This window comes from Artemia franciscana, chromosome 20 (genome assembly GCF_032884065.1).
Source record: "Artemia franciscana chromosome 20, ASM3288406v1, whole genome shotgun sequence".
Taxonomy (NCBI): Eukaryota; Metazoa; Arthropoda; class Branchiopoda; order Anostraca; family Artemiidae; genus Artemia; species Artemia franciscana.
The window spans coordinates 17,001,618-17,029,165 of record NC_088882.1 but is presented as its reverse complement, the minus strand read 5'-3'; the positions used below and the strand labels follow the sequence as shown (position 1 = coordinate 17,029,165).

The window sequence follows — 27,548 nt, the reverse complement described above, 5'->3', positions numbered from 1 at the left end:
CTTATTTCTTAAGCTTAACATACCCGCATTCATTATCCGTATATTTATCAAAACATCCCATATCCGTTTTGATTTTTTCTCTAGCTTATTGCTGTCCTTTTCAATAGCAGGGTATTAGTGTGTTATAATTATTTAAATTTTCACAACATAAAATTATCTTATAGCATCCGCTTTCTCTGTGCTCTTTCATTTTCTTTTATTTTGTACTAAATAATTGCACCAACTTTACAATTATTTAATAGAAGAATTCTAAAAGAGAACTTTCTTAGTCGATAGATTTCTGAGCTCAGAAAACAAATTAGACTAATTAGCTTAGACTCATTAAACAAAAAGTTTGATGAAAAATATCTTGCTTGGAAAAATATGATTAATTGTCATTTATTAATTAAAAGCTTCCTATTAGATGTGTTTGTTTTGTTATTTATTTAAAGGTGCTTTAACCTGTAAATTTGAAAAAATTAAAAAGAGTGATTCTTGAATAAAAAGTTCTTTCTTCTCTTTAAAATCTGATAAATTTCTAAAAAAAAACATCCATTTTAGTTAAAAGACATACATGACTTTATTAAAATACTTCACGCCAAAAAATAGTAATGATCTTTTCAGGAATTAATAAAAAATATTTTTTGTCTAGATACGAGAATTCTGGAAGCAGCTCTTGTGGCCTGAATGTAACGATCTTTTCGAATAGTAACGATCTTTTCGGGAATCAATAAAAATTACTTTTTGTCTAGATACGATAATTCTGGAAGCAGCTTTTGTGGCATGAATATAACGATCTTTTCCTATAGTAACGATCTTTTCTGGAATTAATAAAAATTAATTTTTTTCTAGATACGAGAATTAAAAGCAGCTTTTGTGGCCTTAATATAACGATTTTTTCGAATAGTAACGATCTTTTCGGGAATTAATAAAAATTACTATTTGTCTAGATACGAGAATTCTGGAAGCAGCTTTTGTGGCCTGAATAATCTTTTCGAATAGCAATGATCTTTTCGGAAATTAATAAATATTGCTTTTTGTCTAGATGCGAGTATTCTTGAAGCAGCTTTAATGGCTTGATTATAACGATCTTTTCGAATAGTAATGATCTTTTCGGAAACTAATAAATATTACTTTTTGTCTAGATAAGAGAATTCTGGAAGCAGCTTTTGTGGCCTGATCCTGTTACAGGAGGAAATTTCTTGTACAAAATTTGCGAGGTATGTTTAATCGATAAGTTAGCTCTAGACCTGCTATTCCCAACTTGGGGCTCAGGCCCAACCGGTGAGGCATGCCAATATTTTATGGGGTTATGGCAGGACGTGAAACCTATGGCTGACTGTGCATTAGAGTCTTAATTTAAAAAAAAACGAATTCATATGAATGAAATCACGTTCAAATGCATTGAAAAAGCAAAAAAAAAAAAATGCACGATAGTGTTGCAATGCCGTTACGGATCGCATAAAAGATGTTGTATTCAGACATTATGTTACATCAGTAGCTTTTAGAATATGCCTAGAGAACTACCCACAAGAGATACTAAGTTAACAGCCTTTTAAGATTTCTTCAAGTGATTCAACGTAAAATTTTGAACAGCAAAATTGAGATACTAGGAGGGGGCATCAGGATAATACAAATGGCTAGGCGGGGCATGGCCCAAAATCGGTCTGGAGCCACTTTTTCTAGACAATTATACAAAAAAGGGGAAAACTTCTCACCAACAATAAACATCAGCAAGAAAATATTCCACACTTACAGAAAACTCAAAAGATCGAGTGGCACTAGAATTTTAAATCAGAGTATAATCATAGCACAAAGTTTTTCTGAAAAATAAATGCGCTGTTTCTTGCATGTCTTTTCAGCAGTGTTTTAACATAGTAGGCTCTAATTATAGGCATTGGTACTTGTAAAGGGATTTTCAAATTGCACTAGCTATTTTTTTATAGTAGTCATTTTTGAATATTTCTAAGTGAAGAAACCCAACGGTAATGTAGCCTTCTACTGATTTATCGATCAATACATTTTCCTTGTTAGCCTTTCTTTTTTCCACTTTTGTTTTCTTTTTTTTAAAATTATTATATTTTTTTTTTTACTCTTTCTGGGAATGTTTTTTTTTGGTTTTGTGTCAAATTATTGAATCACCTTTAAAAAGAAACTGAGACGAGGCTCTATGACCCGGGCTATAATCATATTTCTACTCCTTAAATTGATAAGTTTAGGAATATATTCATAGGGAGCGGAAAACTGGAGACTTGCTCCCCTATGTACGTGTTTCGTTAAGCTCAGCTCTTTTTGTATGACTTGAAATAAAAGCAGTGCTCAAAGTATTGTAACGTCATTTATGGCAGCTCAGATACGAAGTTTTACTACTATAGTCATTTTTAAGTCATCATAGGATTTTATGCATGTAGTATAAAATAATTCAATAATAAAATATCAAAAAGCTATTTTTTTTAACTCAGCATAGGAAAACTGGCCTTTTGATTAGCCTACTTTGTCAATTATACACCAAGTGAATACACGGTTTTGGTCATGCATGAGACGTAAATATTAATGAAACTAGTGAAACTAGTTTAACTAGTGAAACTAGAATATTAATGAAACTGCCGAAGACAGATAGAAGATACCTAGCAAAAATATAGAAAAAATGATTTACGATACCGTTTTGATAGTAGCCACTTTTCTTGAAAAGATTGACCTCTCATAATGCTTGCATTCAAAATAATTCGTAACTACTTTTTATTTCTAACAAGAAACGTCAATTACACGGTCATTTTTTTTTAGCAACTAGAAGACTAACGTTTGATTGTCTTCCTACTTAGGGCTGAAAAGTTTTCGGAAACTATTCTCAATCATTCATGGTGCATTTTCTAATACCTGGATCTTTTTTTTGTATTCTCCAAGGATCCTTGTCTAAAAGGACTGAGAAGCTATTAAAGAAAAATGAGCAAAAGATAGTCAGTGGCCTTGTGGAGATATTTTGAAAGAAAAATACTCACTAGAGGATATTATAAAGGGAAAAGAGGATTGGACTATGATTGGTTATTGATATTTGTAATTTAAGAATAGAAGACTGATGTAGGACAGTGATCGATAACCATAATAATATTTTCTAATGAATAAGCGGGATGACCTTAAATGTTTTATTAAGCGAGAATTAAAAAATCGAAATGAAATAAGGAAAATTGAAAAAAGAAGGAGTGACATTGAAATTGGAAGTGCTCAGGTAGTAACTTTTGAAAAAAAAAAGAGTCTGCTTCCTAAAAACATTAAATTGAGACTCACATTAAAATTGTTTCTTCTAAAATTTTTCATAAATTCACTTAGCCAAGACTAAAAAAAAAAAAATGGAATAAAATTTGTCTTAATTTGAAACTAGTTTTTTAAAACAATGTGGAACTTCTTCTATTCAGTTTTATCCTTTTGTCTTATGTTTTATTTGATACTTATCTGTTACCGCTTAATCATAATTTAATCATGTTACGTCAAAAGCTATGATAGGAATAGATTTATAAGATTTATTCCTCACTTACTCAGCTTACATATCTAATTCTTTTCCACATTTCAATGCACCCATAAATTGAATGCCTTATGCTGTTATTTTCCCCCTCCCTAGAAACTTCACTCTGTAATTGTATGTTTTACACTTTCAGCCTATTTGACTGGTCACCACCTATTTTAGTTTTCAGCATACACAAAATGACTTAGTCCATATCTCCTTGGTTTCACTGGCTCGTCTTTTAGGTAAAATAATTTCCCTGCAGTCTTGTTTCTAATTGACTTGCAAAAAGATTACCTCCCTGACATTGTGATTGATTATACCTAAATCTAATGCATTCTATGTTTATCCTGTAAGTGTCTAGAATCTGTTACATATTTCAGTAAGGTGGATGATCAAACAAAATGAACAAATGTGGTTTTCCGGAAAGTTTAGTAATTACAGCAAAAATCATAAATTTGGCTATGAGATTGTTTTTAAAGCATAATCACAGCCATGCAATAAACTAAACTTGACCTGAATTTTGTTTTGTATATCCTGGCTTGTGATCTTTATTCCGGAGATGTAAGAAATCAAAATCTAAAGATATTTTTGATAAGAGAATAATTAAACATAGAAGAGCATCTCCTTTGAAGTCTGAAATGTATCCAGTAATCACTTATAAAAAAGGAAAAATAATGGGGCTAGTCTACTGGACAATTAAAAAAGGATCAAAACAAAATTTCTCGAAGTTTTAAAGTAAGTTTCCTGTGTATAAGATAATATCAGACTCTTACATAACGTGAAATTATCTCAGAAATTTAAACTCTGTGTCTCTTCTAGAGTTTAGAGAAATAGTTGCGTACGAAATTTTATATTCTATCGAATATCCTGAAATCTTGAACACACCTACTCCAATAGCCAAAACTGCTCTGAAGCACGTATAGTAAAGTTCAGAATTATAGGTGGGAGAGTTTTTAGAGTCTGGTATTTGTGCATTTGCCTAACTTAATGAGGCAAAGATCCAATCCCCACAAGATGGGAAGAGAAATTTAAGTATGTAGGCTCTCCTCACTAGAACGTCTATGAGGATAGGTTTTCGGACACCATCAACATATTGATATAACATGGAGGATAGCGTCTTAATTACGCAACCTATCCGACCTCTTTCAGGAGGGCGGATCTTTGGATTCTTGTCGTAACAGCATCTACCTGAAGTGGTAATCATACTTGAACTTAGCTTGGTAGGGACTAAGAATAAGTTTTCTAGTTTAAGTTTTCCGTAGGGGGTGGGGGCAAATGCCTAATCCATCCTCTTTGAGTGAGTATGCCGCTAAATTTTCGTCATAGTATTGATAATTGTTGGTTGCTGTATTTCAGTTAAACACGGATGGAAGTAAAAGTTAGTTACATGTGCCTTTAAAGTTCCAAACTGCATCTATGTAGAAAATGGGGAGAGAACCCCTAAATTTTTGTCACCACGACATCTATCGGGAAAAAAATAGGCAGTTCAATTCGTCGCATCGCCCTGCGTCATGCCGGTATAATTTGTCTGTGCCATGAAGAAAGTACTTGAGCATTTAAGTACTCTTAAGTACTTCAATTTTTTACTTAAGTATAAGTATTAAGTACTTTAGAAATTTTTTACTTAAGTAGAGTACAATTACTCAGATTTTATACTTAAGTAATTACTTAAGTACTTTTACTTAAGTATTTCACAACACTGATACGAACCATAAGTAATTATTTTGGAAAGGATAGTAAACATTATAATAAGTTATTTAGAAATAAGACATTATAAGATAGGCAGTGCATTACTAAAATAATAGGGGGAGCTCTGGGGCCCACCCTCTTCCTGAAATCCAAGACTAAAAAGACACTCTTAAAATTAATGATTTTAAAATCAGTTTTTATACATGATATCGCTGTTTGTTTTGTTGAAGAATATCTTACAAAATATTTTCAACATTGAATTCAACATTAGATAAGTTTAACCAGATAGGTCTAATAAAATTATTACTGCAATAAAAAGGGTAAATTTTTTTCAACATTTGTCTTTTATCTGATTTTTCACTCCCTTCCAATTTAACTGTCCCGCCAAACTTAATGCTTGGCCAAAATCTAAGGTCATAACCAAACTTTTGCTATTTTTTATTTGGCATTATGAACAGCTGCCAGTGAACAATATACTAGCTACAAAACTGGTGGGAACAGTCAAAATGAGTTATTTTTGTTTATAGAAAATATGATATCTAGATATCAATAACATAAATCAGAAAGCGGGCTATCCCCCTTGATATTTTACCCCTTTAGGTTTTGGAAGACAACATTTTTGAGGAAGACATTTATTGAAAAATCCTTTTTGTATATTCAGTGAAAATATTTAAAGGTAAAACTCCCTAGGACTTAAAAGGTAAAGTTAGTGCCCCGTCTATATTGTGTTACTTGACATCACTTAAAGGCTTATTTGGTGGGGGTGTAGTTAAGCCGGAAGTGATTTTGAAATCCGATAGATAGCCAATTTTCGGCGTATAAGTATAAAATGGGGAATATTGAGAAGGAATCAAGCTATGAAAACAATTCTTACTTCATAATATGCAGAAAAATTATAGTCAACACTGTTTGAATGCTCTGTGACTATATTATTTTTGACCAAATGTATGACTATATTTTATCCCCAACACTCCCTAATTTGTGAATGCTGGATATTAAAACGTTTTTACCATGCGTCACTCTTGCGTATTCAATATGTATTAACCACAATTTTTCTGCATATTGTGAATTAGTAATTATTTTCCTAACATGTGTCATTCTCAGTTGCCCCTATTCTATGATTACACTATTTTTTGACTGTAATGGAATTAAAATGTTGCTGGAATAGCTTTTATTTTATAAGGACGCAGAAAACATAAAGGTACCTTTAAGACAAATAGGCTTGGATTTGTTTAGGGAACACAGGAGGAGGCGAGTTTTGGGCTTGATAACCCTAAAACCCCAAACCTTTGAATTTCTTTAGCTTCTTAATGAAATTATCAGGCCTTTTTTTCCAATTATTCCCCTCCCCTTGCCCGCAAACTAAAGTCATTTGTGGCTTCTAATTTAGAAATTTTACGGTATACCTATTTCCTCAATGTTTAACGTTGCAAATACAAACGGAAAATAAATCACGTAGAAAATAAATACCCTCTGGGCTACTATCACCAATAGCAAAAAATTCTCTCTGATTTTTAGATTATACCCTCTATCGTGTCTTTCCCCTAATTTAGTCCTATATTTATAAGGAATGGGACGGGAAATGGTAATGTGGACTGCTTTTCTAGGCAAAGTACAAGAAGGAAACAATAATCAACAAATGAAAATAGCTTTTTAGTTTGGTTTTAACAGATAAAAGATAATTTGTCTGAATGACACAATTATTTTTTTTTGGGGGGGGAGGGTAGAGTTGGTCTAGCAAAAAGTAACTCTGATAAGGATAACCGTTAAACTTGTACGCATGCATTTAAATAAAAAACAGACATCCCGACTGCTTTTACTACTACCAGTTTTCCATCCTATTTTTCAACCAAATAAATGACAAATTTCTTGGAAGGTAATTGATTAGAACGCATATCTTACGTGAGCTATTCTAGGGTCCAGACATTTTTTTTATAAATGCATAAATGTCACGTCGTTTTTACAGCACAGGTTTTTTTTTTTTTTTTTTTTTTTTTTTTTTTTTTTTTTTTTTTTTTTTTATTATCTTGGGAAAAACTCTTTGGGTCAATGGTATATTAAGAATATGTGTCATTAATGGTGAAGTACTTGACACATCAGGCTTTACAGTGATTTTTTCTCTTGTGACAGCATATCGGAAAAAATAAACAAACTTCCTGCAAGCTACTCATTGCCTGGAATAAAAGAAGAATTCAACTCCGTCTTAAAAGTCGACCCAAGTCCAGAGCCGTTAGCACTAAAATAATCACCAAAGCGTTTAGATATCTTCTGAATCTGTAAATTATTTTCTACGTATCTCCAGGCTATTGACATTGGCACTTTTAGGACCTCGAGGAAGTTTTTTTTTTTTTTTTATCTGTTCCCATTTCTTTCCAATATTATGTTTGTGTTTCAATATCATTATAATGCTTTCTCTTCAAATGTCTTACAATTCAATTTAGCTTATTCCTGTAAATTTCATGTTCATCAAACGACCCAGGTGTCTTTAGTTTTGAATATTTCCTAGACCTTTTATTTTTACTGGTATCTATATACTATCCCATGAGCTAAACTTCTGCACAAACTTCCCGTGTGAAACTCGTGACATCATAGCCTGATCAAACTGTTGAATCATTTAATCGATAAAATTCAAAAATTTAGCATTTGCGTCATATGAGCCACATATTGAACTCTAATCATGGTAATGAATTAACTGCCAGAGGATTTATGTTCACTCTATTTATATCGCTTTTTTTAAATTATTTGCTGCTGGAACTCGATGCTGTTTATCAATATTTTTAGAATCCGGAAGAAAATTTACCCGGAATATGATATATTCAAAAAATTTTTAGGATCAGGAAGAAAACTTACCGGGAATATGAAATATTCAAAAAAAATTTTAGGATCCAGAAGAAATCTTACCAGGAATACGATATATTAAAAAAAAAATGATGACGATTTTGCAGCGTCAAATAAATCGAGGGGGATTATCCAATAGTGTGGATAATGACTGGTGAATTATGTGTAACTCTTTTAAAACTATGTCTTTCTGTTTCTCTTTTTGTTTTGCTTTCATTCTATTTTGGTTCCTGTTTTTTTTTTTTTTGCTACGTTTTTATTGTCCCTTGGATTGAAAAGGACTTAGAAGGAGATCGTAACCCGAATTAAATAAACAAGCTGCTTATCAACAAAGAAAGTTTGTTTTTGATATGTTTAATTATTTTTAAGGAAATACGCTGAATCAAATCTCCTGTATCTATCCATTCCTTAACTTTTAAACTAGTTGTAAGTTTCCCTCATGTTTCTTCCCTTATGTTTTATTGACTAGCAACACATAATCGATAGCTGATTTAATTCCGAATCTCGCGATCAAGGTAACGATAAAATAATTCAGAAAACACAAATAACAGGAAAAGAAGAAAGATAAATTATATGAGTTGGATTCAAGGTAATGTAATTTGCGTTTCCAAACCATCAAATCAAATAAAGTGGTATTTACTTGCATTCTTAGTTTAAAGTTCAGTTTTCAATCACTGTTGTATTTCAGTGTTTGTTGTGGTTCATCTTTTTATAAGTTTTTGTTTTTATATTTCTTTTCAACCCAAGTAGCGTATCGGATTTTAGTTTATATTTTTCTATGTTTTTTTTCTCTCACCGGTACTTTTTTTCTTTTATCATATTTCACTGTTTCCTTTCTCTGTTTGTTTTTATACTTTATTTTTTATTGCTCTAAATGACACTAAACGATTTCTTGAAAAACTGATATAATAAATATCAGAATAATAGCTGTTTCTTTCCCTCTTGCTAGAATATTTAAATACTATTTTGGTTTAAAAACACAAACTAAACTTCCATTAAAATTTTCATATGTAATTTTGTATTTTATGCAACAATAAGAAAAATAAATGAATTTTTCTGTATATCCAAGCTCAAAATCCACTGACTGAACGAATGCTGAAGAAAACATTCCAAATAGCCTTTCTAACTTTTTCAAGTACTTTAAACTAATAGTTTCTAATTTCTAACTTTGAACTACTTTCTGTCACTCTAGACTGTCTCTGCATCAACAATTTTATATGCAGATTTGGTATTTCAAAGGATTCAAAATTCTGGCCTTTTAGATGAATCCAAATTGGGACCAATTCCTGAAGAGGTAAGAGGCTGTTTTATAAACTGAAATTGTTTAACATAAATTCCGAACTAAAATGGGCATATTTTTCCTGAAATTCTTTTCAGGCAATAACGAGATAAAGGTAGATAACATAAAATACATTTATTAATAATACTAACAACATTGCTCAACAACCATCAGGGAAACCCTTTGGGCTGTTAATAATGGTCGTTTCCATGCTTATAACAGGCTATATATTTAAAATTTAACTTTCAAAAGAAATCTTAGTAATTTTTATTTTCTGGAGGCCTTCTAGAAATCCACTAGATACTAGTTCCTAGAAATCTACAAGCTTCAACTTCCTCTTGAAATGATTAACATTTTTTGCCAGTCGTACGACCTCTGGCTGAGGATTTCATATCTGTGGTCCTTGGAAACGCAGAAACAAAGATGCTCACAGAGTATCATAAGCTTGATACACTATTTCCTAAGAATTTCTAGTTTAACAACGTGATAAACAAAGCTTAACCTTAGTGTTTCACGAAAGCACTCAGGGAATATCAGTTCAACTATCGGTAAGCAAAAATCGCTAGTTAATATTTTCTTTACTTACAAACATTTAAATGTTTAGCCCCGTAAAAAAAACCCTAAGTGAAATATAATATAGCAGAAAAACAACTTTATTGCATAAATTCTGAGCAGTTGTAAAAGTTAACACAAAAGAACTAGGCTGCTGCAGGCAACTATGAGACACATACCTACCAGGGAGAGAATGGCTTCAAACTATTAAAATTCTTGGGCAAAACTCATTCTTTACCCCAGCCTCTTTGTAATTCTCCTAAAATTACAACCCATTGCACTTTTCAGCTCAGATTACAATCAAAATAAAAACAAAAATAGTTGACACTGAGAACTTGATTTAAAAGCTCAGCATTCTTACAAATTAAATTCTTTTTAAAAATGAGGTCTACCCACCCTGCTAAAATTAATAAAATTTGTCTTGGAAAAATTGACAGATAGTAAAACTTGCCCATTCACCCAAAGCATTGTTAGCACTTTCATTCAGGAAAAGATGATGCTACTGTGAACACAGTATCATAAGCAAACGATGTAAGTAACGTAACGGGAACATAAGAATGCGCAGGAACTACATAAAGCAGGTACAGTAAAAACCATAGCCCTGAACCTTGTAGAACACTACGTCAGAAACTGAAACTTCTTGAAATGCAACAATTAAAATTCACTCTAAGAGCTCTTCCGGTAGGATCAAATTGATGCCATTTCATAGATACATCCTGGGCCTCTTAAAACGTGGTGTCAATAAAATCTTTAAAATAACAGTATCAAAATATGTACTAAAACCTATAAGAATTTATAGAATAAATGTCTTCAAGGATCTATTTTTCATCCTGCTTTTTATAATGGGGTAGTCTGTGCTGGGTAAGGTTGGATGTCTCTTTCAAAAAGTGAATGAGACCAGATCATCGTAGGCAGCGCAATAGTCCTGCCTAAGTAAAGAACGATGTTGGAAAAATGTTTTCTTTTTTTGGGTCTTAGACCAGGGCACTTCGTATCGTAGTAGTTGTCGTAGAAACTTCAAAATGGGCTAATTCGATTGGAAATTGGAATGGCTAGTACCTTTTTTATAGTCAAAAGTTATTGGAGGTCAACTAAACCCCTCCCACCCCCACCATTTCTCCATTTACATCCAAAACTTTGAGATAGCCATTTAGTTCAACATAGTTGAAAGGTCCGGACATCATGTCTTTGGAAATGAACCCCCCTCCACTACCCTCAGGGCAAAGGTTGTAAGTTATGTTCTGGGGGCATATAAGGTTTTTAAAGAAAGTGTTGTCGTAGAAATTTCAATAAGGACTAATTTGATTGGAAATCGAGAGGGAGAATGCCCTTTTCAATAGTCAAAAGTGATCGGAGGGTGAATGCCCCCCCCCACACGTCCGTCATTTCCCCAAACACTTCTGATTAAGATTTTGATATATTGTTAGTTGTCTGGAAATTATGTCTTTGAGTATTACAAACATCCCCCCCTTTCGGCCCTCAGGATAAGGGTTGTAAGTTATGTCCTTGAGGCATGTAAGGTTTTTACAGAATGTGTTATCATAGAAATTTCCAAAAGTGCTCATTTGATTGGAAATTGAGAGGACTAGTGCCCTTTTTATTAATCGAAAGTGATGAGAGGGCAAATGCCCCCCCCCCAAACCCATCATGTCCCCAAACACTTCCAATAAAAATTTTGAGATAGCCTTTTTGATAGCAATTATGTCCTTGAAGATGAAAAATCTCTCAAGCCAAGGAATGAAAGTTATGCGTCAAAAAGAGTCAAAGTAATCGGAAGGCAGCTACCCCCCATCAACACACAAACACATGTCGTATTATCGCGAAATGCATCTAATAAGAATTTTGAAATGAATATTTTATTTAAAATAGTCTAAATACCATATAAACAGGCTTTTGGGGTTGAAATAAATTTCCAAAGCCCGGGGGCAAGGGTTGTAAGTTCTGTCCTAGGGGCATTTATTATTTTTATGGAAAGGATGGTTGTATAAACTTTAGAGGAGGCAAATTTGGTGAAAATTGGAAGTTTTAGTTCCCTTTTAAGAGTCAAAAGTGATGGAGTGTAGTTAGCATCCCCCTCCCCCCTGACTACCTCTCGTCACCAAACAAATCCGATTAAAATTGTAAGATAACAATTTGTCTCAAATAGTCTAAAGAACATATAACAATGCTTCTAGGGTGGACACAAGCCCCAGTGCCCGGGGGAAAGGGTTGTAATCCAATTCCTGGGGTCATATAAGGTTTTTATGGAATGCGTTGTCGTATAAACTTCAAATGGGGCTCATTTGATTTGAAAATTGGTAGTTATAGTGCACTTTTAAAGAGTCAAGTGCTTTGAGAGCAACCTGCCAATTTTATTGAAAATAGTCCAAAGATCGTATAACAGAACTTTTAGAGTAAATAAATACTACCAGTGCCTCGGGGTGAGGGTTGTAATTGATTTCGAAAGACATTTGGGACTTTTATGGAAGGGATGGGTGTTTAACTTCTGAAGAAGCTCATTTGTTGAAAATTGGAAGTTCTAGTCCCTTTTTAAGTGTAAAAAGTGATGGAGAGAATTTAGACATCCCCCCTCCCTAACAACCCATCTTTACACCAAACGCATCTGATTGATATTATGAGATTACCACCAAACTTTGAGATTACCTTTAGTACCACCAAAACCACTGTGATAACAGTTCTATTAAGACTAAGTCTATAAAGGGAAAATTTGAGAGAATATTGGTGGCAAGTTCGAACTAACAAAAAAACACTACGCTTATTTAGATAATCAAAATTGCGTGTCTTAAGAATTGATTTGTTTATTAAGTTGCAACTCTTAGAGAATTCTAAAGGGGAAGATGAATTGACCAAAAGGCAATATGTGCCCACTACTACTAATACTACTGCAACATTTACTAGTTCTACTACTACTATTACTATTGCTCCAATTACTACTTCTATCGCAACTACTTGTAAGGTTAAGATCATTCAGACTAACTGTATGTCTAGAGCTATTGCGTAGTTCAACCCTCCACAGTTTTGCAATTCGCCTATTATGTTTAAAAAAATAAATGTTGCCTTATTTGCGAATGGTATCAAGTTTAATTTTTTCAGGTCAACTAGAGGAGGTATAAAACTAAATTAAACACTATTATTTTTGTCGAAATTTCGAAAGGTTTATGTTGTTGAATATAAATGTCATATAAAAAGCGAACATATAAAACGTAATGTCAATATAAAACGAACAGAAATTAATTAAAAAAACTTCTTCCAAAAAACAAGTTTTTCAAAGAAAAGTAAAGAACTCTGTTAAGCCAAAAACGACCAATAATAAAATCAAATAATCTTTCAAGCACAAAACTACCACAAACTAGCATCGATAAATATATGAGACCCAAAACGAGCTGAAATTACAATGAATAACCGAGTAAACTCAAAACGAGCAGAAATTAACCTGAGTAAGGCTCAAAACCCCTATGCCTGCCCAATGCCTGAACATAATTTGTACTTTACTGAAAAATAATAAATTTGAAATGTTTTCACTTCTATAACTTTAATAAATGAAATATTATTAGCATTGTAAGGAATAAATATTAGTATATGTATATTAAACTGACAAATCACATTCATTTGTATTTTTTTTTCAGTAAAATTTTTTACCCCCGAAGACGTCTGAACAAAAGTTTGGAGATAACCATTTTACTCAAAAAACATGAAGGCCCGAACAGATTTGCCTGCAGTTATGACTAGATCCAAGTACCTCCAGGGGTAAGGGCACCAAGCTCTATAAATTGCCCATTTTTTGCCATAAATATTTTGATAAAAAAGTCGTGAATGTTACACCTTGCTTGTTGTACTCAAATAGTGCAAGGAATTTTGATTGCTAGCCAATCACTAGACATCCCTTTCTTGGCTAGTAAACAAAAGTGGTCGAGCTAAAGGGACCTGACCAACAAATAATAAGAAAAACAAACAAAAAGCATTATTTGACAAACACGTACATGACATGAAAGATAATTTTTTGGTCAGCTCTTTTCTCCACTCTAAAAGAAAAAATAGATTTTATGTTTCTCAGACGTTCCCAGTAATTTTCCTGTAACTTGCTATTTCATTGAGTCCCCCCTAACCCGTAATTGCCAGAAACTTTCATTCAGAAAAGATGATGCTACTCTGAACACAGTATCATAAGCAAATGATGTAAGTAACGCAACGGGAACATAAGAATGCGTAGGAACTACATAAAGTGATCGCAGGGTGAATGCCCCCATGCCCCCCCACACGTCCGTCATTTCACCAAACACTTCCGATTAAGATTTTGATATATTGTTAAAGGTCTGGAAATTATGTCTTTGAAGATGACAAACATCCCCCCCTTCAGTCCTCCGGAAAAGGATTGTAAGCTATGTCCTTAAGGCATATAATGTTTTTACAGAATTTGTTATCGTAGAAATTTACAAAAGGGTTCATTTTACCGGAAATTAAGAGGACTAGTGCCCTTTTTATTAATCGAAAATGATTAGAGGGCAAATGCTCCCCCCCTAGCCCATCATGTCCCCAAAGACTTCCAAAAAAAATTTGAGATAGCCTTTTGGATAGCAATTATGTCCTTGAAGAGGAAAAATACCTCCAGCCCGCAAGCCAAGGAATGAAAGTTTGCAATTATGTCTGGAAATTATGTCTTTGAAGATGACAAACATCCCCCCCTTCAGTCCTCCGGAAAAGGATTGTAAGCTATGTCCTTAAGGCATATAATGTTTTTACAGAATTTGTTATCGTAGAAATTTACAAAAGGGTTCATTTTACCGGAAATTAAGAGGACTAGTGCCCTTTTTATTAATCGAAAATGATTAGAGGGCAAATGCTCCCCCCCTAGCCCATCATGTCCCCAAAGACTTCCAAAAAAAATTTGAGATAGCCTTTTGGATAGCAATTATGTCCTTGAAGAGGAAAAATACCTCCAGCCCGCAAGCCAAGGAATGAAAGTTTGCGTCAAAAAGAGTCAAAGTGATCGGAAGGCAGGTAACCCCACCCACACGCACACACACACACAAACACATGTCGTATTATCGCGAAACGCATCTAATAAGAATTTGAAATAACTATTTTATTTAAAATAGTCTAAATACCATATAAACAGGCTTTTGGGGTTGAAATAAATCACCAGAGCCCGGGGGCAACGGTTGTAAGTTGTGTCCCAGGGGCATTTAATGTTTTTATGGAAGGGATGGTTGTATAAACTTTAGAGGAGGTAAATTTGGTCGAAAATTGGAATTTTAGTTCCCTTTTAAGAGTCAAAAGTGATGGATCGTAGCTAGCATCCCCCTACCATCCCCCCAGACTACTCCTCTTCACCAAACAAATCCGAATAAAATTGTGAGATAACAATTTGTCTAAAATAGTCTAAAAGAACATATAATGTTCAAACATATGGGTTGTACGCCATCTCCTGGGGTCATCTAAGGTTTTTTATGGAATGCGTTATGGATTTTACTACTTATATCGCAACTGCTTGTAAGGTTAAGAGCATTCAGACTACTACTATTAACTCTGTTCCTACTGATACTACTATAATAACTGGTGCTGCTACTATTACAAATAAACTTAACGGGTATTAAGGCGAAAATTTTGGGCAATATTGTAGCTGTTAAACAGTTCATGGTAACGGAATGTAAGTAAGGAGTAACTCGGATTAATAGTCACCGAAACTCTAAGAAACAGAATTTTGATACCAAAAGATACCAATAGGGTTTCAATCCCTCGTCAATACCTTGCTCTTTACGCTAAAGTTTGAATTTTGTTCCAATCCCTTATGAGTGACCCCTGAATCACAAAGACCGTTTAATTAGAATAATTAGCTCTTTCGAAAGTACTAAAGATACTTTAGCGTAAAGAGTGACATATTAACGAGGGGGTGAACCCCCTCATATCCGTAATAATTTCTGTTAGTTTTCGGTTTTAATGTTGCTCATTACTTTCAGTTGAAAAATTGCTTTTTTATTTAATATTGAAATAGATCCAATGACACTAAGCCCACATAGTTTAAAGAAGCTGATAGTTGGAATTTGATTTGAAATTCAAAGTTCTAGTACCCTTTTGAAGAGTTAAAATCGATTGGAGGGCAATCAGCCTTTCTTTTTAGCTCATAATTTTCCAAACACTTGCAATCAAAATTTAAGATAGCCATTTTGTTCAGAAGAGCTGAATAGTCTTGTAACTGTATCTCTAGAGCTATTGCGTAGCTCAATCCTCCACAGTCAATTGCAATTCGCCCGTTATGTCTAAAAAAATTAATGTTGCCTTATTTGCGAATGGTATCAAGTTTTATTTTTTCAGGTCAACTAGAGGAGGTATAAAACTAAATTAAACACTATTATTTATGTCGAAATTTTGAAAGGTTTATGTTGTTAAAGATAAATTTCATATAAAAAGCAACGTATAACACGTAATGTCAATATAAAACAAACAGGAATTAATTAAAAAAAACTTCTTCAAAAAAATAAGTGTTTCTTATTTCGAACTACATAAAAAGTGTTTTTATGTATGAACTACATAAAGCAGGTGTAGTAAACACCATAGCCCTGAACCTTGTGGAACACTACGTCAGAAACTATTGAACTCCTCTATTGTAACAATTGAGGGGAAAGTATTGCAAAACTCCTCTATTGCATTCAAGCTTGTTCAGGACTGGCTTCAGTTTCAATGTTAACGTAAATCTTTGTCTGTATTTTTGTGTTTCTACCAAATGCTGAGAATTAATGCCTTATAAATGCGTTGTCGGCTTAATGGAGCAGCTAAGCAATCAGTTTACTTTAAACCCCATTAAGATCACCCTACTTTGTATAGAAATGTTTTAAACTAGTAACAACAGAAATTGTTATATTGAGTATATTTATATAGAGTACTTTGTATATAAATTCTTTGCATAGAATTATTTTCAATTAGTAGCAAAAGACTGTGCTATAATGAGCACTGTAGTTAGAAGGCTTAAAAAGGTGATTATCCAAAAACTATGTTTATTGACGTACTTTTTTTTTAACAAAAACTACCCAACTACAAACTACAAACTACCCCAAAGCTTTCCCAACAAAAACTACTTAAAAAAACGAATAAAGCGACGTTTCATAATATAACATTATGCTTCGTTTCTTCTTGGTTTAGGAAGAAAAATGAAGAATAGACAGTATTATCTCCTTTTTCTAAATTAGGAATAATGGATCTCTGCTTAGCAAGTCTTAGCCAAGTCTAGACGAGTAGTTAGCACGCTAGACTTGAAATCCTCTGTCTGTAAGGACGGCTATTTGGTTTAGAACGGGGATCAGTGGCGTGACTCTGTAAGCTCATCCAGAATCGACCCAGCTCTAAATGGGCACCTGGAGATTTCTGGGGAAGATAAACAGAAAGAGTGTAAGATCAGACACACTCAACATGAGTCTAAATTCCATCATTAACTCTAGCTCTCACCATATTATTAAAATGCACAAGAGACATACATCTTATTGACAAAAACATAATCTGCACACAATTAAAAATATCTAAATTTGAGTCGAGCATAAGAATGACCACTCTCCTTATTAACATGGCCCAAAGCTGTCTTGATAAAATATCAATGCTCCTGAAAAGGCGTAGTAGGATAGGCTATAACTCTGCCAAAAACTAACTATCCCCTTAAAATGAGAGGATTGAGACTATGCCAATCATTATCTTTGCAAGTATTTTCACTCATCTAAATGCAACAAACCTTAAGCTCTTCTGCTGTAGCCCGGAAATTAATTTTATATATGCACTGTGTTTTTTTTAGAATTTATTATAATTAATTTCCACGAATTACAATGTAAAATGCCATTAGTTAGCATGCATAAATTGTTGTTATGTAATCTTTAATTTGCGAATTACTTCGGTATATCTGGATTCTATTGGTAGAGGTTTTATAAGTACAACGTACCCTTAAACACCTATAAATTGCTGAGCTCATAAGCTTGGATATTTGTCGTTAGGTGCGATATCATTTACTGTCTCTTACAGCTACTGATCGTTTTGAACAGCCTAGAACATGTGAGAAAATCTGTTGAGATGCTACCCGGTGACCTGAAACTTTTGGAAGAAACCCTGCCAAGGTATCTTTCCCTTATAGATCAAGATATGTATTCCATTTAAGTGTACTCATAATTTAAGATAATTAGATACAAAAGTAATTCATGTAAATAAAACCAATTACAGGGAAAACGAAATTTATTGGTCATGAGAAGCCAACAAAAATGCGAAGCTTATCTTGTTTTCACCAGCCTTTAATGACATTTATTCGTGCTTCATTTTCATCAGTTAACCTCTTAAATATTTTAAATGACCTAAAATTATAATTAGCACTTTGTAAAATTACGATTATTTTTGTTATTGTACCCTTAACTTTTGCCTTGGTTTGTCTTTTGTCATTATGAAAAACATCGAATCTTTGTTTTTTAAGAGAAGCTAATGCAATAGCAGGTTCTTGGCTGACGTCCTTATAAACTCTAATGCCTTTATTTACAGTAATTTCATTACTTAGAGCTTTTACAAAGTGTTAAACTTCAACTTTTGCCCCAGTTTGTCTTTTATAATTATGAAATACATATCCCAGAAACTTAATTATTTTGACAAAGGCATGTTAAGTGCATTGATGATCTTATCCAAGCCGAAATCCCAAACCCAATTATCATAACTATCATTCTTTATTTTCAATTTTGGTACGTTTTGACTTCGCTGACACTTATATTCTAACCCCATTTTCTTTCTTCTTCATTTTGGATTTTCATTGCTTCAGACAATTGCCCAGTGCCCTTTACTTTAACTGCCCTTATTGATTTAGTTTTACATGACGGTCCAGGTTGTATATTTGTTTATTTTTATGTGGTGGAACAAAAATTTCTTATTGTTCCGACGAATTATATACGAATATATGTATATATATATATATATATATATATATATATATATATATATATATATATATATATATATATATATATATATATATATATATATATATATATATATATATATATATATATATATATATATATATATATATATATATATATATATATATATATATATATATATATATATATATATATATATATATATATATATATATATATATGTTTTTAACTACGTAAAACTTGCGAATATACAACATTCTTCGCTGTCCCATTGTCTATGCATATAAATAGATTGTCGGGTTTACCGACTCTTGAACATGCAATAAATAATTGTCCATGGGAAAAACAATCCGTATTCAGATCTATACCTCATTATTCTAAGGATTACCCTTGAGCTTTGTTGATGGTGATTGCTAATCGAACATTCCCTGTGTCCCCGTCATCATTTATATATACCCCTGTGCCCCCGGCGTCCCCGTTGTAGTTGTGTCCCTGTATCCCGGTCGTCATTTATATTCCCTGTGTCCCGGTTGTCATTTGTGTCCCGGTGTTTTTTCTTTTTAGTTTTTTACCTTTTTTGTTTTTTTCCTTTTTTTTAAGTTTTTTCTTTTTGGTTTTTTCTTTTTTTAGCTTTTTTCGCGCCACATTAGTTACGCGCCATTGTAGTTGTGTCCCTGTGTCCCACCTGTGAATATAGATAGATAGATATATGTTTGTAAAACTTGCGAATATACAACATTCTTCGCTGTCCCATTGTCTGTGCATATAAATAGATTGTCAGGTTTACCGACTCTTGAACATGCAACATATAATTGTCCATGGGAAAAACCATCCGTATTCAGATCTATACCTCATTATTATAATGATTGCCTTTGAGCTTTGTTGATGGTGATTGCTAATCGAACATTCCTTGTGTCCCGGTCGTCATTTATATTCCGTTTATCCCCGTCGTCATTTGTGTCCCAGTGGCCCAGTCTGTAATTTCTCTTTGAGCGTCCCGTTCGTCATTTATATTCCCTGTGTCCCGGTCGTCATTTGTGTCCCGGTCTGTAATTTATCTTTGAGTGTCCCGGTCGTCATTTATATCTCCCAGTCGTTATTTGTGTCCCAGTGCCCCAGTCTGTAATTTCTCTTTGAGTGTCCCGGTGGTCATTTATATTCCCTCTGTCCCGGTCGTCATTTGTGTCCCGGTCTGTAATTTCTCTTTGAGTGTTTTTTCTTTATAGTTTTTTACCTTTTTTCTTTTTTCAGTTTTCGTTTTCTTCTTTATTTTTCAGCGTCACTATGAAATACATATCGCCGAACCTTTGTTTTTTTAACTAAAATCTGGTAGGCATTGATGACCTTATCCAAGTCAAAATCCCAAACCCAATCATCATCACTATCATTTTCAGTTTTGATATGTTTTGACTCTCGCTGTCCAAGTGGATTTTCATCTAACTGTGCGGTTTTGCGTTCTTTAGCCGCAAGCCTGTTTTCTTGCTGTTCTTGTGATTCCTCGGCACGCTTTCTTTTCTTACTTTCTCTATCAGCTGCAAGTTTTTTGGCATAGACTCTTTGAGCAGCTTCCTCGGCTGTTGCCATTGTAGGTTCTTCAGTCATTTTACAATTAAACATTTTTCGGGATCTTCTTACAATTAAAAATTTGTCTTTGAACGATTTTCTTAAATACTTTTAGCCTTCTTTTTTCACTTTCTCTTTTAGCAGCAAGTCTGGTTTCGCGTTGCTCTTGTGATTCCTCGGCACGCTTTCTTTTCTTACTTTCTCTATCAGCAGCAAGTTTTTTGGCATAGACTCTTTGAGCAGCTTCCTCGGCTGTTGACATTGTAGGTTCTTCAGTCATTTTACAATTAAACATTTTTCCGTGAACGAATGTCTTAAATACCTTTAATGACGTCATCGTCATAATGACGACATGACGTCACTCGACACACACACACAGACAACTTATTTATATTTATATATATATATATATATATATATATATATATATATATATATATATATATATATATATATATATATATATATATATATATATATAAACACACAAGAATTTACCGTTAAAGTGGTGTTGGGGTGTTTCTCTTTCTCTACTTCAAGACACTATATGTTGAGTCTAAGCTTTAAATGATTTTATTTAAATTACCAATGATCATTCATTTCATGCGAGGATCCCCAAGAAGAAATGGGAGTCACTAGGTTTCGTATCAGCTATATAGATTGTTTGTCATAATAATTCCATTTGTTCAAATTTTATTTCAATTTGCTGCAATTTTTCAAGGCTTTTAGGTTCTTAATCGAAATTCTCAAAATTTTATTTTCTTAACAAGAAATAAATACTGTTGTGCCATGACAAATCATACCAGGCTATCGACCTTTTTCGCGATTTGAGCTTTAGTCCAAACCGCGAAGAAGGAGTTTCAATGGAATCTAAAAAATAAATGTTTCATGTGTTTATACTAATTTGTTGTACTTTATTTGTCTCGGATGCTGGTCAAAAGTTTTCCAGGAAAATATAAGACTGAAATACGTATACAGTTATAAAAGTTAAAAAGGGCAAATAAAATTATAACTATGATAAATACTATATAATAAAATGTATGAATAAATTGTAAAAAATATAAAAAGGGGAGAGGTTCAAAAAACTCTTGTAGCCAAAAAAATGGCCGAAGTTATTTTAAATTTTATAAAATGTCCCTTTTGCTCACAAGTTTTGGTCTACCATAGGGAAAAGAGTGTAAATATCTATTCATATCTCACTCCTTCCCTTCCCTTAGTGTAATCCTACAAATAATAAATATTCTTGTGTATGCAACGATTGAGCAATGTAAATGTTTTATATTCTGAAGAAAATTCTTTATCTCGACTTTGTCAGTGCTATATTACATTTCTAATTTTTAGTCCGGTTCGGACGGGGTCAAACAATAATTACGAGCCAACAACACGACAAGCTGCAGGTGCATTACTTGATGAAGCAGTTGAGCAGTTGGATGCGAGGGTACTACGAGTAATTGGTCATTTAGCTGAACAGGTAAAAAACAGGAAAAACCTACCCCTCCCCTCCCCATCTTGGAAGCACTTTTCCGCAATCGCTTTCTTAAAGTCCTATTCTAACTGTTGTTAGAACAAAGAACAAAGAACAAAAAGTCTATTCATGCCCTTTTTTTTATCTAGGACACTCAAACCATTTGTATAAGCTAAGTCTAGATTAGTCTTATCTTTCTTTTAGATACTTAGGGTCACTTAGCCTCTACTGTGTCTCTTAGGACAATTTATATAGAATAATTTATATAAATGGGTACAAGACAAAAGTCTGCCAAACCAGGGATTCCACACGGAGCCAACTTCTAGCCCCGCTAATTATCTTAATCTCAGTAATATTATCCTCATAACTAGCACTAATTATTAACATATTTTTTTGGAGTCTGCTAAACGATAATAAAACCCTCAAAAAAACTTTTTTTTTATCACCCAAACTTCATCAGCTGAAAAACTGGGGCAAAAAGGGGCTAATAATTCAGAAAAATTAAAAACGTTGAAAACTTGGATTTTTTGGGAGGTGGAAGGGGGGTGGGTGGTGCCTTTACAAAAGAAATTCAGCGTTCTTTCATCTGTATTAATGACTTAAGTATCAGTAACGTTCTAGTTTTAGCAAGCATGATCCCATACGTACACTCTATACAAGGAGATTCAATAGCCTTACCTATGTCCTTTGTCTATTTTCTTAGGAGTCAAAATTTACAATCTGTGGTCAAATTTGGGACACCTTTAAATTTTTTGGGCATCCGAGCCCTTTTTAGGATTGTATAAAAATGATATCAGTTCATTTGCTGTTAGATAAGTCTATCTATCATCTGTCCATGCGTCCAGTTTGACCTCCGTTTTATATACTTGTTTCTGTTATTATTATTATTACTATTACTATTGTTTACTATGAGCACACTAAAAAAATGGCCACATAGGTCTATTGCCTCGACTCCCCAAAAAATTAATAATAAACATAGTACCAATAGCTGCTTGGCTATTTGTGTGCCTTCGGACGCGATAATTTAAGACAGGTCTTGCAAATCTCTTTTACATTTTCCTTTGTTAAAAATCAGACAGTCAGCTTAAGATCGGCTTGGGCAGATAGCATTGATCCTTCAAAAGAGATGGAAGTGTCCCTCACCACTTGCTAGCAATCAGCAGCATATAGTCCTCAGAATCAGCACTGGCAAGAGAACTTCCGTTTCCCACCTTGCTTGTTAAGAGATATTTTCTAGTGCCACAGTTTGCACTTCATATGTCCAAGCAGACTGACCCCCTAGGCATGATTATGAAAAACATTACTGGCTTCAGTCCATCCAATTTCGGCAGCATATTTCACAAAATACCCTGCTGTGTGGTCAATAAGTGGGTAGGACGACTAGTGGCTTGACAGTAACTAAAATTATCAGTATTGTCTCCTATTCGTGCTGCTCTCGATACTGCTCTCAGGGGACCACGAGAGGGCTCCCTCTCGTAGCTCTCACTATTACTTTCTAAGTGTTCATCAAGATTATAAGAAAAGTAAGTAAGTATTTGCACATATGCAAAATTACTTTATAACAGAAGAATAAAAAAAGATACAGATGCATTATATGAATCATATAGGCATATATCGGGAAGATTCTAGTAAGCTAGTCCCCTAGGGAGGCCTAAAGACTTCATCGTCCGCCACAAATTTAAAAAGATGGCATAAAGCAATTGCTTCAAAAATAATTACCCAAAACCTGTCTTTAACCTAATTTAGCTTCTTCCAAAATGACTATGAAATGTGCTTTTGGATATGATCTTATTAGAAAATCCAACAAAATAAGAACTTCTCTTTTTATTAATTATCCCGCTTCCTCATCTCACCATTTCTTCCTAAATTAAAATGCTTCATAATAAAATAGTGGTTATCTAGCATGCTTTCTCAGAAGGTTTTTTTTTATTAGTAAGCAAAAAAGGATTTGCTTCGAAAGCACATTCTGTGAATTCCTAAGCTGTATTTTCTTTTGAACTTCTTTGCTGGTCTTGACAAATTTGATCCCGTAATTTCAAATCCATGGCAATGCAATTCAATGTTGTTTTTTTTAGTCGAAAAGTCGAAACGCTCCTTTACTTCTCTAGTGCCTTCCGGGAATTCCTTTTCAATCAGAAAATAAATGCTGAAAAGGGTAAGCAATAGTCAGTACTGACATCGATATATTAGGTGGCTTATCAAAATAAAATATAGGAAGTTGTAGTCCATAATGATATCTATTCCACAGGTCTCTCTGAGGTAATAGAAATATATGTAAAACAAAACACATTATTTTTGCTAAAATAAACTATAAAAACTAGATGTTATTTTCAAAATCACATTATGATGGAAAAATTTAATCTTGATTATTTTGGTAGGTTTTGTTTTGCTTAAAATCTTGGAAGAAGTTATCCACACAGTGTTGGAATAAATCTGTAAGATGATAGGTCATTTAGATCTGGGTGTACTCTACCTGAGCTTACAGAGTCACACCACTGACCCGTTTCTAACCAAATAATCAGTGACACAGGAACTTCAACCCCTGTCCTCACGAGCAAAGTATTTCATATTAAGCATGCTAACCACTCGGCTCAGAATTTTCAAAAATTGAAATTGATACTCGAAAGTTTTCCATATAAAAAATTGTGTGGACGACATTCATGTTTTACGACTGTGAATATCTATTTTAAACAACTAACTGAATTTTTTCTATGAAATCAATCTTTTTCCAAAATTGTTTTTAAATATTATAACTAAGAAACTTTTAATAGTTTATTCTATTTATTTCTTAGAAGGTTTTAAAATGTTTGGTAAATAACATGTGTTTGCGAGGGAACAAAAAAATTTTAATAGCAAGTGGAACGATGGAAACAGCCCTAAATTGGCCGAAGTAGTAGAGAGATTATTTTACTTGAGCAGTGTTGGAACCAAATATGAATGTTCGGGGTTAATGTAGAAAGCAAGATTGGAAAACCACAAGGTGTTCTGCTCAGCTTAAAGCAGAAAGTTTAAACACAAGATAATACCTTTTAATGGCTTTTACCAATCAAGACGGGTGAAATTTCCATCTACTACTCAATAAAGACGGGACAAAATTAATATAACATCTTGTAAGAACATGATTTGATAGAGGATTCTTCGTCAGTCTAGTGGCATTGAGTGACTAAACGATACAATTTAAGCCATTTTCTGACGACCACTTCCCACAAAAGTAAAATAACAGTGGAAAACTGGCTCCCAAAAACTTTGACTTAATACAACCTTGTAAGTTGTCTTCGCCGGCTTTTTGTTTCTTCCCTCTAATCACTCACTTGCATATTTAACCTTGTATGCTCTTTACTATGCACGCAAATTTATATTTTTTAGTTGAGAAATTTGGCATGTTAAACTATTATGTTATAAGATGTACTATTGCTTAGTTTTAACTGTTTTGCGTAAAAGTCGGTTACAGGGTTGTCGTCTTACAACTAAAGGTCTTGAAAAGCTCCCGGATAGCTGGAAAAAATTGCTTACTCCTTTTTAGCTTACATATCATTTGTTATGTATAAATATTTTATGAGCATGAAATGTGAATATTTACACTAAAACTAGCCAAAAACTAAAAATAGTACCAAAAATAGTTTTTTTGCTCTGAATATTCAAAAATTAAAAATTTTTACTTGCTGCGGGAAAAATCAAAACTTTTAGACTAGAAATGCCAAATTTGGTTGGTTGTGACAATATTAGCTGTCCTTGAGTAGTTATTCAATATCTAGTGACTGCCCCGGCAGCAAAGCAAAATATTTTTTTTTTAGTTTTTAGTATAGTTGGAAATGAAAGGTTTTTGGAATTTTTTTTTTTTAGTTTACAAAAAGCACAAAAACAATTTGTTTAATTTCTACACATACGCTTATTGGTCATTTGTAACAGATACTATTAATATGAGAGGATTTGATAAATAAGAAAGGATGTGCAATAAATATGTAGTTTGATGTAACGTGACGAGACTGAACGATGTGTGTGTGATCATCAAAAGAGGAAATGACGCACCCAGGCGTGAAGAGCTTCAATTACCTACGACAAGTTGCATGAAAACAGAAATCAGGGAACTAGATGAGTCACAAAGTCTACCATAAGTGATAGCATAGTGTTGGTCAGAGGCGCCATTTGTGGGGGGGGGGGGGGTTAGGGGGGGCAAATGCCCACCCCTGATTTTCAAGGGGGCCCAAGCTTCCACCACAAACGGCCCTTTTCCGGCGATAATTATCCATTATGTCCAATATAATCCATTCTGTTCAAATGATTTGAACTAACTGCACGCCTATTAGCCAAAGAGCGTAATTACTTGACGACCCTTGGGGTAATTACGCTATTTGCTATTAATCATTGTAAACTTTGAAAGTAGGTTAGATTCATAATAAAAGTCTCAAGTTCTGTCAAATGCCCCATGCCCACCCCAAGATTTGGCCCAAATGGCGCCTCTGGTGTTGGTTGCGTGTAAGACTATCGAAAGCGGGAATGACACTTATAGGCGTGAAGAGTTGCTGTTACCTAAAAACAAATAGCACCAAGAAAGTAATCAGGGATATCTATGAGTCGTTAAAGTTTACCAGCAGTGATAACATTGTGTTGGAAGCATGTGAGGCTATTGGAAATGATAATGACATCGCTAGGGATGAAGATTTTCCCCATTCGGAGGATGCTCCTTATTCTTCAAGGTCCATAAATTTCAATGCTTCCATTAATCTCAAACACACAAAAAATGGCGTACTAAATTCAGACTTCCGAGACATGCACGTCAATTAACATTCAGGTAACTAATCATCCAACACCCAATCAAGACCAAATTTGCATCTAAATAACTTCAGATGCTATCGTTATCCCAAGGGTCGTTTGACTTTATTTTTCTTGTGCTTGATAATTTTATTTGCTTTTGGTTCAATTTATTCATTCATAGTAATATTTGTTTGTTTAAAGTATGACTTACTGTATTAGTTGTCAAGGTAATTATGTGTTTGTTGATACACAGGTTTTGCTGCATGACTCGGCGATCATAACTAAGCCTAACAGTGCATAAACTAATAACAGACTCGTGACCAAAGGCTGTGTTGTGGTCTCAGTATTGATAAAATCGAACTAGCTCCTATAGTTATTTGATCAATAACCTGAATCGACATAATCAGGCAAATATTAACCTTATAAGGAAAGAATATCAGCAGAGAGCAAATGATACTCTAGCCCTTAGAAGGATTACGGGGAGAGAGAGGGGTTGACCCAACTCTTGTTTTGCAGTAATTTGTGTTCGTTTAAGTCCGACTTTACTATTCATTTTAGTGCCTGTCCGTCTTAGGATTCAGCCATTCATCCATATGAGTATATTTTATCTTTATGTTTGTTGTATTTACTAATTTTAGTTTTTGGTTTCATCTTTTAATAATAGATATTTTTTATAGTTTAAGCAATAATAAGACTTTATTTCTACACACATTGAGCTATAATGATTAGGGCCCTTTACTTTTAGAAATTGTTTTTGGTTTTATTTAACTTATGTTCGTTTTTAAAACACATTTCTTCATTAATAATTAAAATGAGCCAAATTCAAAAATTTTCTATTTTTATGCTTAAGAGTTAAAATATTGGATTTCAATTTGAATTTTGGACAGAGCTTGTAAGTTCAGTCAAAACTTTTGATTAGCAATAGTTATGTGAAAAAAAATCGTAATATTTTTATTATAGAATCTTGGGTGGATGGAGAAGGGATTAATACCCATATAAATTGAAAAACTACATAAAAATCTTAAATATAGA

General features: G+C 33.5%; 1 protein-coding gene across 1 annotated transcript in view; it reads left to right on the top strand.

Moving 5' to 3' along the window:
* The window catches only part of LOC136039818 (BAI1-associated protein 3-like), a gene marked incomplete in the record, with an annotated part of 299,965 nt that overhangs the window by 243,178 nt on the left and 29,239 nt on the right, over positions 1-27,548 (top strand). The window contains 4 exon segments of the mRNA XM_065723725.1: positions 1,125-1,199; positions 9,201-9,302; positions 17,841-17,932; positions 21,638-21,767. Coding sequence (XP_065579797.1) covers positions 1,125-1,199; positions 9,201-9,302; positions 17,841-17,932; positions 21,638-21,767 — 399 coding nt within the window.